The sequence below is a fragment of the Acipenser ruthenus genome, chromosome 43 (assembly GCF_902713425.1).
Source record: "Acipenser ruthenus chromosome 43, fAciRut3.2 maternal haplotype, whole genome shotgun sequence".
Classification (NCBI taxonomy): domain Eukaryota; kingdom Metazoa; phylum Chordata; class Actinopteri; order Acipenseriformes; family Acipenseridae; genus Acipenser; species Acipenser ruthenus.
The window spans coordinates 679,305-693,450 of NC_081231.1; the positions used below are offsets into that span (position 1 = coordinate 679,305).

Consider the following 14,146-nt stretch of genomic DNA (forward strand, 5'->3'; position numbering starts at 1 on the left):
CAAATCAATTATCGGGACGTTTCGGACTACATCTACATCGGCTGAATACAAAAAAAGTGCTTTAAGAAGAAGTTGATAAAAAAATAGATTATATATAGATGGAGACAGTTGACAGATTTTTGCATCAGGATTTCTTTGTACATACACTAAAAACACACACATTTTGTGTTTGAGGACTTTGCATTGACTCCCATACACTGTAGATCTCATCTTAAAAGTCCAGAGGGGCTTGGGGGAGGGGGGGATCAACACAATAATACAATAATGAAGGGTTACAGGGGCTGCAGGAAATACTGCTGCATTGTTCTGTTTGAAATCTCAGTTTAAACATTACTACAGGGACCTGGCCTGTGTCCTCGTAAGGCAGGTTTTGTGGGGGCGCTTTTGACCCAGCAAGCACTATATAAAAAAAAGAGCACGAACAAACACACACACAAACACACACAGCTGTATATCCAGTAGTACAAAACAAATGTTATCAATGTTATAGCATGAATTACTCCAACAGCAGATTGGTGAAAGCAGGGTTATAAAATGAGGCTTGCTCCGGTTCAACGTTTATTTGTCGGGGTCTCACGAAATACCAAATCGTATATCATTCACCTTTTGGAGTATGTGAGTGAATGGGTTTAGTCATTGGAACACCTTGAAAGCTAAATTAAATATACAACAGGTTTCACTACTGTCAGGTTTAGGAGTCGTTTCTGACCAGCTGAGCTGAGCTGTGATTGAGGGGGGGCGGAGATACTGGGATCCAATGCCAACAGGGAAGCGGTCGGGTACGACTGAACCCCGTTATTTGTCGCGTTTGGTCAGCAGCTTGTCGGAAGCAAAATACAAAACCAGGAATGTAATTCAGTAGTCAAGCCTCTTCAACCAATAGGTTTCAGCAAATTAAAACCCCCAAAATAAAACCCGTTACTTTAAAAAAAAATACAAGAGATTGATGGATTCATTTTTTTGTTGACGGTATTTTGCAAACTCCCAGAAAGAGCTGTCCTTACCCGTGTCCAGGTCCGTTCCCTTGGTGCAGGCCACGATGGCGCCCATGCTGGGCTGCGACGTCATCCCCGACATGGAGTCCACGGCCACGTCCACGATGTCGGCGCCAGCCTCCGCGCACGCCAGCATGGAGGCCACGCCCGCCCCGGCCGTGTCGTGGGTGTGCACGTGGATGGGCAGGTCCGGGAAACGATCCCGCAGGGCTTTGATAAGCAGGGCAGAGGCGTTGGGCTTCAGCAGCCCAGCCATGTCCTAAGAGAGAGAGCGAGAGGAGAGGAAAAAAAAAAAAAAAAATCAGGAGAACATCTACAGCTCTGGCCAAAAGTTTTGCATCACCCCCGCTATAGAACAAACTCATTTTGCTTCATGAAGTCGAATGAAAGCTGCTGAAACACTTGGAACGGTTCCTAGCAGCTGATTGATGCCCACAATGTCTAGGTCAACTAGGTCACCCATTCCATCCCCTCCTCACCAATAATGAACAATACTAAACAAAACGAACGCAACTGATCCGAAACCGCGACAGATCCAAGACTTGACTGAAGGTTTTCTAACTCTGGCACACGAACCCGGCAGTTTAAAACAACGAGAGCTGGTTCTTTACTTTGATGCAGAGGATGTGCGTGCCAGCCTTCACGAGCTCCTCGGCCAGTTTGATGTAATAGTCGAGGGAGTATTTGGTGCGGCTGGGGTCGGACACATCGCCCGTGTAGGAGATGGCAGCTTCTACCACCCCCCCAGCCTGGCCTGCTGCCTCCATGCCCAGGATCATGTTGGGTAGGTAGTTGAGAGAGTCGAACACACGGAAGATATCCATCCCATTCTCCTTCGCCACCTCGCAGAACCTGGGACGAAACAGGAGAGACTAGCGTCAGACAAAACACTAAATAAAAACCACGATGTTCTACCCAAAGAACTGAACTGGAGACAAAACAGAGACTAGTGTCCGAGACACACAAACAAACCTCCATGATGTTCTACCCAAAGAACTGGAGACAAGAGACTAGCGTCAGACAAAATACAAAAACACAACCAAACAAACAAACCTCCATGATGTTCTACCCAAAAAGGACCTGAACGCAAATTTTGGGCAGTACTATATGTTTGAAATTCTTGTGAAGTTTTATATAAAGAGTATGCAGTTAAAATCTGTATGCGATTGATGGGTTACATATCACAACAAGGCAGGTTCACCCTTAGCCTATCTCGGGACGTGAACGGATTTCAAAACCCGGTCCGGACTATTAAGTTGTGAGGATCCGGTCCCAAAAGTAAACACTGTGATACAGGTGGAGAATATGGCAATAGGAGCCACTCTTTGAAATTTGAGTTACGCACATAACTTCACTACTTTAGAGCTAAAATGAGCTACTTGGTCCACTGAGGTATCTAACCCTAGCAAATCACTTGGCTTCAAAAAGGATAAAAATCATGGATTTAACTACTTTTGTTGTGACAATTGCATTTGGCCTGTATTTAAAAAAAAAAAAAAAAAAAAAAAAAAAAAACACACACACACACACACACACAAACCCATCTGCTGGGTTTAAAGGAATCGCACCACCGACAGACGTCTGATTGTCTCGGAGGGTTAATTAAAAGCGGGGAGGATGACCCCTGGGCTCTCACTTGAAGACGGCGTTGTCGGGGTAGTTGGTGTACCCCACTGCGTTGGCGCCCCGCAGCAGCATCTGGAACGGGACGTTGGGAACGAGGCAGCGCAGCTCCTGCAGACGCCGCCACGGGCACTCGTACAGGAAGCGCATCGACACGTCAAAGGTAGCGCCTGGAGAGAGAGAGAGAGGGGAAAGAATAGAGAGACAGAATAGGAGGGGAAAAGGAAGGGAGGGAAGAGTACAGAAAGAGAGAAGAGAGACAGAATAGGAGGGGAAAGGGAAGAGGACAGAAAGAGAGAAGATAGAGAGAGACAGAATAGGATGGGAAAGAGGAAGGGAGGAGAGAGAGCACGAGAGCAGAGGATAGAGGGGAAAGAGGAAGGGAGGAGAGAGGGCACAAGAGCAGAGGATAGAGGGGAAAGAGGAAGGGAGGAGAGAGCACGAGAGCAGAGGATAGAGGAGAGAGAGAGAGAGAGAGAGAGAGAGAGAGAGAGAGAGAGAGAGAGAGAGAGAGAGAGAGAGAGAGAGAGAGAGAGAGAGAGAGAGAGAGAGAGAGAGAGAGAGAGAGAGAGAGAGAGAATTAAATCTGTACAGGTTTCAATCGTAGATCAGCAGGTGCAGTTAAACTCAAAATCACACATTCTACATGTAAATCAGTTTTTCATCCCAGACGGCTCTAATCTCTAATCTGAGCCGCTGTCTATCGGAGTTGTGTAGACGCCTTCCTGCCAGAAACCATGAGCCCCTGTGCTGGTCCGGGTACCTGCGTCAATTCACAGCAGCTTGCTGGGCTTTACAAACAGGCTTCGCTTGCCCCTCTCCCTCACTGCAAATCTATTTCAGAACACCAGAGCTCTCCGTGCAAATGTGTCAAACGATTCCCATCCAAAAACGCCAAGGGCCCAGCATTTCATTATTTATTTCCTTGCTTCCTTTATAAAATAATAAATAAATAAATAAAGCAAAGCACATTTATCAGAGGTCCATTATCTTGGAGCATGTTGCCTTGATTTTTTTTTTTATTAAAACATTTTAACATTTTCTTATTTCCTTTATGTACTTCGCTTGCAGCAGTGAATAATAGAGGGTTTAAAATAACATTTCCTGAGGTTGAAAAAAAACCATGACAGATTTCACTGTACTGACTATTTATTTTTTAAATACATTTAGAAACAGCCAGGCCTGTCTGCATGCAAACTGTGCGGACGCTAGCATAAAACACAATGCATATCTTACATTATATAGATTCCTATATACATTACCAACTTTCTCTATAAAGTTACGCAGAATCAATGTGCTCAGGAATTAAATTGAAAACAAAAAAGTACCAGATCTTAAGGAAGAGGGACAGCATTTGTTTCCAGACCCAACGCACTGCCCTTGATTTACAGCGGCTCCCAGACATGCTTCCAGTTCTGCTTGTGGATCAGGGTTCTGTGTCTTGTCAGTGTCATTTTATAAAGATCGAACATGAATACTACTGTACTATTAAGGCTTCCGGTAGACTTTTTTGCAATCTCATTTTGTAGTTTGAGTACACGATGTTAAAAGATCTAAAATATGTTCATATATAGTTTTAATTCAATGTCTCAATCCTAAAAGGTGATGCAAAACTTTTGGCCATAGCTGTATAATATTTCTATTTATTAATTTTGCAGGCACCTTTATCCCAGGCGACTCACACAGGGTTACAATGCAAGCTTCATATTTAAACACAGCATAGTTTCCAGTAAGTGCAAAATCACACTAACGTAATGCAAGATGAAATAGGATGCAACAAGTTAGGATCACAATATCTACAATTACGTAGTACTGCAATAACACATTAGCCGAGGATCCAGTAACATGGTGCTTAATGAACTCCACTCTGTGAGCAAACCTGCAGAGAGGAGGGCTGCATGGAGTTAGGGATACCCTACCTCCCCAGTTCTCCATGCTGAACAGATTGCTGAAGTTGTGCGAGACAAAGGGTGCGATAGGCTTCAGGTCGTGGGTTCGTACGCGGGTGGCCAGCAGGGACTGGTGGGCGTCCCGGAAAGTGGTGTCCATCAACAGCAGCCCCTTGTTCCTCCTCACGGCCCGGGCAAACCCTTCCGGACCTTCCCTGAGGAGAACGTCCCGCAAGCCCTTCGGGGGGTCTCCTGCCCGGGACACAAGCACAAGAAAAACAGTCAACCAGTTCCCTATCCAAAAACCCTGTCTGTTAGTCATTTAGCAGAATGCTTATATCCAAAGTGTTTGGAGAGACTTGAGGGGTGAACTATGCTTCATCAACAACTGCTGCAGCTGCAGAGTCACTGTTGTGGGTTTAGACATGCAGTGTGAATGTTAGTTATGTATCTGGCAATATGTTTGTATTAAGATTGCATTATTATTATTAATTTCTTAGCAGACGCCCTTATCCAGGGCGACTTAGTCGTAAACAAAAATACATTTCAAGAATCACAGTACAAGTATTAATACAGTTAAGAGCAAGATAAATACCATGACTTTGGTTCTAGCAAGTACAAGTGTGACAAAATGCGATTCAATAATACAGCAGATAAGTGTCAGTGATAGTTACATCAGGATATGATTAAATACAAAATACTACAGATTAAATAACACTTGACAGATAACAGTACTCTAAAGTACTGGATTAAATGCAGTAAAAATTGCATGCATATTTAAATGTGCGAAAGAAACAAAAAAACACACATTTAGTTGCAAAAATTTTCCATTGCTTCCCAAACCTTCGTTTCACTACAATCAAGATAAATGCAGATCGACTGAATGCAGCTCACGTTCCCCAAACACATCATTACCAGCCTCCCAATCCAACTGTGGCTCTGGGAGAGAGTGGGACAGGGTGGAGGGATGCTGAAGCGGATCCCTGAACTGTTTCCCCCGATCCATCTCCTAACACTTCAACGTACTTTTCACTTCTTTAAATGCAGAGGCTTTAACACCAGGATTAGCTAAAATACACTAGCGGCCCAACACACTTCATTTTAAACTGAATTAAAATCGTGGAGTGTACAGCGTGCCCCCAAGGCGTGCATCAGGAAGGTGTTTTTTTCTTCCACCGGATCTAATTTAGTGGTGATTATCGAGCCTTCGGGAGAATGCTTCCATGTCTCGGTGCAAGAATACATTTCAGGGTTGGTGCGCAAGTGGTTACATTAATCTCTTAACAGGAGCTGCTTCAGTGGAGAACCGAAGCCACTGCAGAAAAATCCCTAATGCAAGATGTAGTCCGTGCTATTAAATAACTGACACTTACTGGAAGTCCAGTGCAATTAATTAGAAGTAATTAACACGAGTCATTAAAAAAAAAAAAAAATCAAATTATAAAGCGTTTCTGCACCACCATGTATTTGAATTGATCATTAAATCTAGGAAAATGTGTGTGACACTTTTAAAAGTAAATGATACAGGTTAAAAAAGAAAAAAAATTCACACCAATGCATCACAATAAAGTCCACTACATTTGACAAGCAAGCACTTGAAACAAAACAAAAAAAAAAAAAAAAAGAAGTGTTAACTTGTCCCGATTCCCATCTCTACTCACCCAAGGGGTTCAAAGGAACCACTGGGTCAACACTGGATGCTTTTGCCTTGACCGGAATGGGGGTGGTGGGCCCATTCACCATCACGTGACCTGGAAAGAGAAAACAGTCTGTTAGGGAGAGAGACTAAAAAACACAAACTCTCTCGTGTGCAGTTCAGCTCCAAGGTCACCCACATCCAGCGCCGTGATCCCTTGTAGGTATCTTGCCAACAGAACAAGACTTTCTGTAATGTGGTTGTGCATTCCCCACAGTGTGAAGGCAAAAAAGACTGATCAGAGAAAGAGACTTATACTCTCTGAAGAGCCTCCCCCTGCTCTGTGCTGGTGGAGCAGAGAAAGGAAGGCTCTTCTACTCTCTGAAGAGCCTCCCCCTGCTCTGTGCTGGTGGAGCAGAGAAAGGAAGGCTCTTCTACTCTCTGAAGAGCCTCCCTCTGTGTTGGTGGAGCAGAGAGAGAGAAAGGGAGGCTCCGATACTCTCTGAACAGCCTCCCCCTGCTCTGTGCTGGTGGAGCAGAGAAAGGGAGGCTCTTCTACTCTCTGAACAGCCTCCCTCTGTGCTGGTGAAGCACAGAGAGAGATAGGGAGGCTCTCAGACTCTTTGCAGGCTTCATAACGAACGGCCGTTTGCAGGGATCTGTGATGGTAAAGTTACACCGAGGGTGGAAGTAGTGACGCCTGCACGGTCTGTCTTGATACCTACCTGCAGAACAGGAACTGCGTGTTATGGAGTCATCAATACCTCCAGGCTGAGTATAATCACATTCCCAGAGCACTTTACAGCACAGGGGAAATCACCTTTCATTGCATTAAACCTGCTATCAGTGGCTATCCTGGGATTACCATTAAAACCGTTGATTCACTGCAGCTGGGACTCCCCAGTGCTGTAAAATGCTTATGGAGTAGATTACTGTAACCCCTGAAGGTACACCAGGAAAATCGAGCGCTTGTTCAAAACGGTTTCTTCTTAAACGCATTTGAGAGCGACTCTAGTATCACGAGGAGGAAACTGACCATCTGGACGACCGGAACCGACCTGTCAGTACATTAAACCCTGGATTCATGAACCTCATTGCAAAAATAAGTTAGTTAGCATCATTATTTTTTATTTGCAGGAGACGTACATTGCTTAAACCTTAGGGGTCAGTTTAATACATTTGGGACTGCAGACTAATTCCAAATAGAGGGGGCATCCTTAATGAAATTGACTTCACACAGGGATGGAAACAAGACTCCTGTTGCCTAGCAGTTTCATCCATTCCAGGTTTTACTACCAGCTCGATCAGCCACGGTGTATAGGCAACAAGCTCAGTTGTGTCATTTGATTAGTAAAACCAGGAATGGATCAAACTGCTATGCAATGGGATTCCTATTTCCATCCCTACATTGAGCATGTCCATTCACAGCAACGACCCTTAGACTTATCCTGTAAAAAAAAAAACCCACTGCTTTCAATGTGAAATCTCAAGCTAGGATTGTGGTCCTGAAGTCTTTCCATAATGTAATCCTGCATTTAAAAATTGTCAAGACATGCTTTTTATGGCAATCCTTCAACATCCACCCAAGCGTGACTCGAGGGTAATGTAGTATAACGTGAACTAATTAACACAACGCCTAAAGCAACATAGCTTCTAACACCATAGAAATGTCAAGTCCTGTATAAATCAGGTTGTAATGCATTAGTTGGATCTTGGACTGTGACTTAAGGATGAAGGCTTGGTTCTGGTAGACCATTGCACACGAGCAGGATGGAGAAAGGGAAACTAGGCTGATCCCAGAGCTATGAGGACAGGTTAAAAAAAAAGAAATCTAATCTCTTCCCAAGACGGGAGGGAACAGGATGTAAATGGAAGCAGAGTCGAGTTCAGAAGAGAACTTTGACCCAGATTAAATGGCACACATACCCAGATAGTGGAGCAGCTTCTGGGCCCGGTTCTGAACCGGTTTCAGGTTGAACAGGTCCGGGTTCTCATCAATGAATTGGGTGTCCACTGTGTCGTGCAGGAACTGGTCATTGCTGAGGACGTTCTGGAGGAAGGGAATGTTCGTCTGCAGAGAGCGAGAGAGAGATTCAATGTAATTGATGCACAATACGGAGAGCTGTAGCATATCAAGAAAGAAAGAAAGAAAGAAAGAAAGAAAGAAAGAAAGAATCTAACCAGTTCTGTTTATTGCTAATATTTGTTTTAGTTTGCAAAGCATAACAGTTAAATAAAATACATGGACTCCCTTATAAAAAAAAAAAAAAGACAGTTTGATGGTATTTTTGCAGTTTGATCACAGCTTACCCTGGTTTGCCATGCTTTTTAATACGCTTTACCATCTCTCTGCTTTAGCATGCTTTCACTGTGCTTGATTATACTTTGCTGTGCTTTTACTATGGGAAACTTTTCTAAGAGTTAGTATTCCATGGTTTGCTTTATAATATGCAGCACCTTGCTTTACAATGCTTCCCTATGCTTTACCAGACCTCTGTGCTTTACAATGCTTCCCTGTGCTTTACCAGACCTCTCTGTGCTTCACAATGCTTCCCTATGCTTTACCAGACCTCTCTGTGCTTTTCAATGCTTCCCTATGCTTTACCAGACCTCTCTGTGCTTTACAATGCTTCTCTATGCTTTACCAGACCTCTCGGTGCTTTACTACAATTTACTATGCTTATTTTAAAAACAGGGAAACTTTTAGAAGGGCTCCCTAACTCCTGACTTGTTGCTCACCGCCCCTCCTAGGGGAATGCTCGGATAAGCGCTCTCCACGACAGCAGAAATAAAATGACGTTAACAGTTTTTGCACAGAATGCTGATGTTGCAAGTCTGCATTCCCCGCCGAGGGAATTGGGGATATTAGCCTGATAATGATGGTCTCGCCTGGCCAAGAAGCGAATTTCATTTTTACGAGCTGAACGCTCCTCCGAAGCGAGGCTCGCTTCCCTCTCCCATAAATACAGCTTTGAATTTAAAAAAGAAAAAAATAAAAAAGCTTTGGGAGACCAATTTCGGTGGTCACAGTTTTGCTTCTAAAAAGGATCCGTCGACCCTGTGTCAGTTCGACAGGATTGGCAGTACCCAAAAGAAACTAACATTGCAATTTGACAAACTTTTGTCGTATTACAGAAGAACTTCAAAAGCCGATTCAGGGCTATAAAAACTACAGTCGAGGCATTAGAACCCAAACGCTGGTCTGCTTGACTCTGCCTCTTCTAGTTTCAATAACACTGTTGCACAAAAAAAAAATCGAACAGATGTATGGATAAAAATCTTGCTGGCGGCAAAATCCTTGTGAACAATCTGAAAGGTCTGTTTCTCTTGCGTGGGGCAAAGCCTGTGCGATTTGCTTTAATAATGTATTACACTGTGTCTCTCTCCCTGTCTCCACCTCTCTCTCCCGTTAACGGTATTCGTCCGGCACAGACTGTACACAGCTGAAAATCGAGCTCTCCGCAGGAGAGGGTTGCTGGTCAGGCTTATTCACCATTCAGAGTGAAGAAACAGCTGCTTGGGTTTGTGTGGATCGCTAGTCTCCAGAGTCTAAAGAAAAGCAGCGATCATCACAAACCCAAACAGCTGTTTCTTTATTCACTCTGAACGGTAAAATGTTAAAAGGGCGAGGAGTTACCAAAAATCACCAGGGATGGAAAATCAGACTCCCGCTGCAGAGCAGATTGATCCACTCCTGGTTTTACTGGGAGTTTAAGACACACCTGAGCTTGTTACCTGCACACTGGTGGCTAAATCAAGCTCATAGTAGTAAAACCTGGAATGGATCAAACTGCTGTGCAAGTCTTAGTTTCATCCCTGACTGACCAAAAAAAAAAAAAAAAAAGGATTTCTGTGCGTTCCAATCATAGGCCAGTCTCTCAATGGCAATGCATAGATCCTGTATCACTGCCTTATTCTAAAACTTCAGCTGGGGAGAGTTTCACACTAGGCTGAGCAGACTTTACAAATTAATATGCCATGCTTGGCAAGTCCCTGCATGCAGTATTTTAAAATTAGCAGCAGACCCTTGACTTTGCGTCGAACGCAACACTCTTCATTTCAACCCATCCCGAGACGAGATTCATTCTCCTCCACACAGGTTAACCCTTCAATTTGCTTAAACAAAACCAAACACACATAAATGAGATTTTATAATTAAATCTATATTTTTTTTCGACTTCTGTGAAATGCACCCACCAGAACCCGGTCAAAATTCTCACTTCTGAAAAGTGAGAATTCACAAAACGGTTTCCACTAGAAGTCTCTCTGCATCTTCAGTGTAAATTCACAGACACATGTTTCCACTGGGACTCTTTCAATGCCTTCATTTTAATGCAAACCCAGGCTCTCTTTTTTCCCCTCATGAGATGCCTCCTGCAGTTCATACCAGGCCAGGACTCTCTTTGCGGTTGTGCATCCTGCTTTCAAAAACAAACCAAAAAAAAAAATCGATAGGGGAATCTTTTCCCATCAACACCCAGCCCCCTCTGGCTCTCTCGTGGCAGTGCCAGTCTCTTACACAGGCCACGTGCTGGGCGGAAATGTAACGGATCAATGCCTCTGTGGGACAGCGCCCTCGAGGCTGTGATCAATGGTGTCTCGTGGCTGGCTGTGCCCAGGGTCACAGGGGAGGGGAGGAGAACGGATTTTTCTGGGTCAGCAGTGAACAGGGATGTACACAGAATCCTACTGCATAGCATACCAGGTTTTCTTACTGCAAGCTTGATTTAGCCAGTGTGTACAGGCAACAAGCTCAGGTGCGTCAAACTCCTAGCAAAACCAGGGATGGATCAACCTGCTATGCAGTGGGAGTCTCATTTCTATCTGTGCATACAGAGAGAGGAGAGGGTCACGCCAGAATGCACTGCAGTGTGACCCATTCCTGGTTTTACTATTAATAAGGATATACCTGAGCCTGTTGCCTTTTACACTGTGGCGAAAATGAGGCTGTTAGTAAAATCTGTAATGGGGAAAACTGCTATGCAATAGGAGTCATTTCCATCTCGAGATTTCACCCCCTGTGAATGATAAACCCAAGCGATTGGAAAGCGGTCTAGCATCTGCGACAAACCACGTCCTCTTCCCCTCCCCTCTCTTTAAAAAAAGAGAGGCAGAAGCCTAATTTAATTGTGCCCAGTCGCCCCACCTGTTATTGGAAATCCTGCAACTTTAAATAACAGAGTTATAAACTCTGGGCTGGGAGAAGCAGGTTGTGTTGCTCCAGTCTGTTCCTACGCATGGCTGGCTGTGTTTAAACCAGATCTCTTGCTGTTTCTTTTTAATTGATCGCCTATGGAGCCAGTTGGATGCAGATGCCAGAACATTAAAAGTCAGGTCACTTGCCACCCTAGGAGAACGGCCTCATTAACAGAGCCCTATCCTTCCATCGTCCTACACACACACACACACTACGAAACCTGGCACTAGTATTACTTTTGCCTTGCAAAACAGCAAACACATTGAAAATCGAAAAACCATCTTTTTAGTTTTACTGCTAAATCCCATTGTTTTGTGGCTTGATTATAAAAATCATCATCAGCTGCTAGCGATGAACCACATACACCCATGTATTGCTAGCGCTGCGCAAAACAGATTGTTAGGATCGAGCGATGCACATAAACCAGGTAAGAGTCACTGCTATTGATCGGGCTGATTGACCGTTCAAAGTGAAACCAAGTAAATAAACATTAAATGGAGGACATTCAAAATTAAGAAAAGTGACTTAAACGGTACATCGATGTACTGTATCATTTAAATGAAAGAGACGAGTTTCTTTTTTGACCCTGCAAGTACTATAAAACTCACAGACAGAGAGGGGAGATAGGTAACAAGTCTTTTTAGTAACCTCTAACAACCTCTGCAAGGTGTTACATAAAAATAATTGGCCTCCGACAGAAAACGAATGTCATTTTTTCAAGCCAGGTCTTGCTGGAATCAGTTTGATTACCACCCCCCTCCCTCCCCCTCTCACTTGCCAATTAGCTGCTGCATTGTTAAATCTCGACAGATGAAAAAAAAAAAAAAAAAAAAAAAGTAACATCTTGCTGTAAAAAGGTCAATGCTCTTCTACAAAAGGTTTACAAAAAGCCGTGTGAAGTTTTACAAATATGATTTTCATAAAAAATGACCCGTCCGTAAATTTACCTCCAATTGCAACACATGGCGGCTGAGCCTGGTGACTGCTTGAATCGCATTATAAGGAGAGTGATTCGAACAGAACTAGGGCTGTTTGGATGATCGCCTTTACCTTGTTTGAATTTCCCGTTCCTCTCCAATTTGAGATACGAATGTACCAGCTTGACATCATTTAACGTATTCATTTTGTTGATCATTAATGAACATTTCTGTGCTGTGGGTGTTGAGTGATTGAAAACGAGATGTTTTGTGTTTGAATTGAAAGCGATGGTCTTGGAGTCGAATGAATCCAAGTTCAAGTATATTTTCCTCTAGAGGAATTATCACTTTGACATCATTAGCATGTATGCATGCATGCATACACACTGCTGTGCAAAAGTCTGACATGTTTTTCTGTTCTGATGCATTATGAGCATCAACAATTTACTCAAAGCCTCCACTAGAGTTTTCTACCATTATAACCAGCGCTGTAAATGACACTGTTGTTTCACCACCTGTTAGGAGACAAAGCCATTCATTAGCAGTACCCGAGTTCACTCATCCTGTTGCATTCATGTAAACGGCAGCTGATGGCACGGAAACAGCTGTTTCTGCGTGTTTTACGTTTCAATGGGGGGGAGGGGGTAGCAGAGGAAATGAGGCTTTCACTACAGAATCAGACTACCAACGTTCACATTCAAAGAGAAAGAAAAGGGAGGCTCTTACACTGACGAAATACATGCGCGCACACACACATTTAAAATCCATTTTCTACATTTAGTTTGATGTAAATTCTCCATTACTCTTTTCTTGCTAAAAAAAATAAATTAAAAGGTAAATAATATCACCATAAAAGGGGAACACATTTTGCATTTATGTACATCTTTGTCTATTATCTTGAACCTAAGCCAAGTCTACAGTGTTAAAACATTATTCATTCTGAAGGAACCTGACCTCTGCTAAAAATCAGGTCCCGACCGCATCACTGTCACAGTTCAGCTTCACAGTCTGCTAAACAAACATAATAATAATAATAATAATAGTAATAATAATAATAATAATAATAATAGCTTCACGTCCCCCGTCCCATCTCTGCTGTGCTCAGTATAGCCAGCAGCTTGCCGAAGCGCTCGGATACTGAACTGAATCACATTTCTGCTGTCAGCCTGTTTGTATTATGCAGACTGCTCGGTGAAATTTGCATTCTCTCAGTTATTTTGGGACAGCCAAGAAAAGATACACAGCGTTCAAAACGTCATCAACATTAACAGCGTGATCGAGGACCCTCGTGCCCACATCACAGCACAGGGAAGGGAATAAGACTCGTAAGGTGCACCAGGAATGGAGTGTTTGTTCTTAATGCATTCGGAGAGACTCTAGCATCACGAGGAGGAAACTATTTGGATAACCGGAACCAACCTGTCAGTACATTTTAAAGCCAGGTTTCGCGCACCTCCCTGCAACAAGAATGCCGGCTTCGTTTGTGGGCACACATGTCCCTTGTACCTTAAAAGGGGTAACTAGCACATACTGTACATTCATTCATAAACCAATACCACTGGAAACCGTTCATCTGTAGGTGCAAACATATATTTCACACCCTGTCCCTCATTTATATGCACAAATCAAAATCTAGTGGCGTTTTTTTTTTAACCCCGAGCCAGCTCTGCGCGCTCGTTGTCGGATTCGAAACCAAATCAAATCTTAAAGGCGGCTCCATTCCTAGAGCTTATTAAAAGTAGTCATGGCCCCCTGACCCAGGGCAAGAAAAAAACCACCAACCAACCAGTCTAATTATTATGTGCAGTTAATGAAATCAGCAGACACTTCAATTTCCTTGTGGTCTCTGTTGCTGTTTTTAGGTTCACCTCAACGCCTAATAGCACAGC

At 43.5% G+C, this 14,146-nt stretch overlaps 1 protein-coding gene across 1 annotated transcript in view; it reads right to left on the reverse strand.

Annotated features, from left to right (window-relative positions):
- LOC131709430 (pyruvate carboxylase, mitochondrial-like) overlaps positions 1–14,146 on the reverse strand; it is a 105,899-nt gene that overhangs the window by 13,937 nt on the left and 77,816 nt on the right. Inside the window, exons 10-15 of the mRNA XM_059011965.1 lie at positions 8,070–8,214; positions 6,169–6,258; positions 4,538–4,759; positions 2,632–2,788; positions 1,607–1,847; positions 1,005–1,254 (exon numbers count right to left, since the gene is read on the reverse strand). Coding sequence (XP_058867948.1) covers positions 1,005–1,254; positions 1,607–1,847; positions 2,632–2,788; positions 4,538–4,759; positions 6,169–6,258; positions 8,070–8,214 — 1,105 coding nt within the window. The remainder of the gene's footprint in view (positions 1–1,004; positions 1,255–1,606; positions 1,848–2,631; positions 2,789–4,537; positions 4,760–6,168; positions 6,259–8,069; positions 8,215–14,146) is intronic.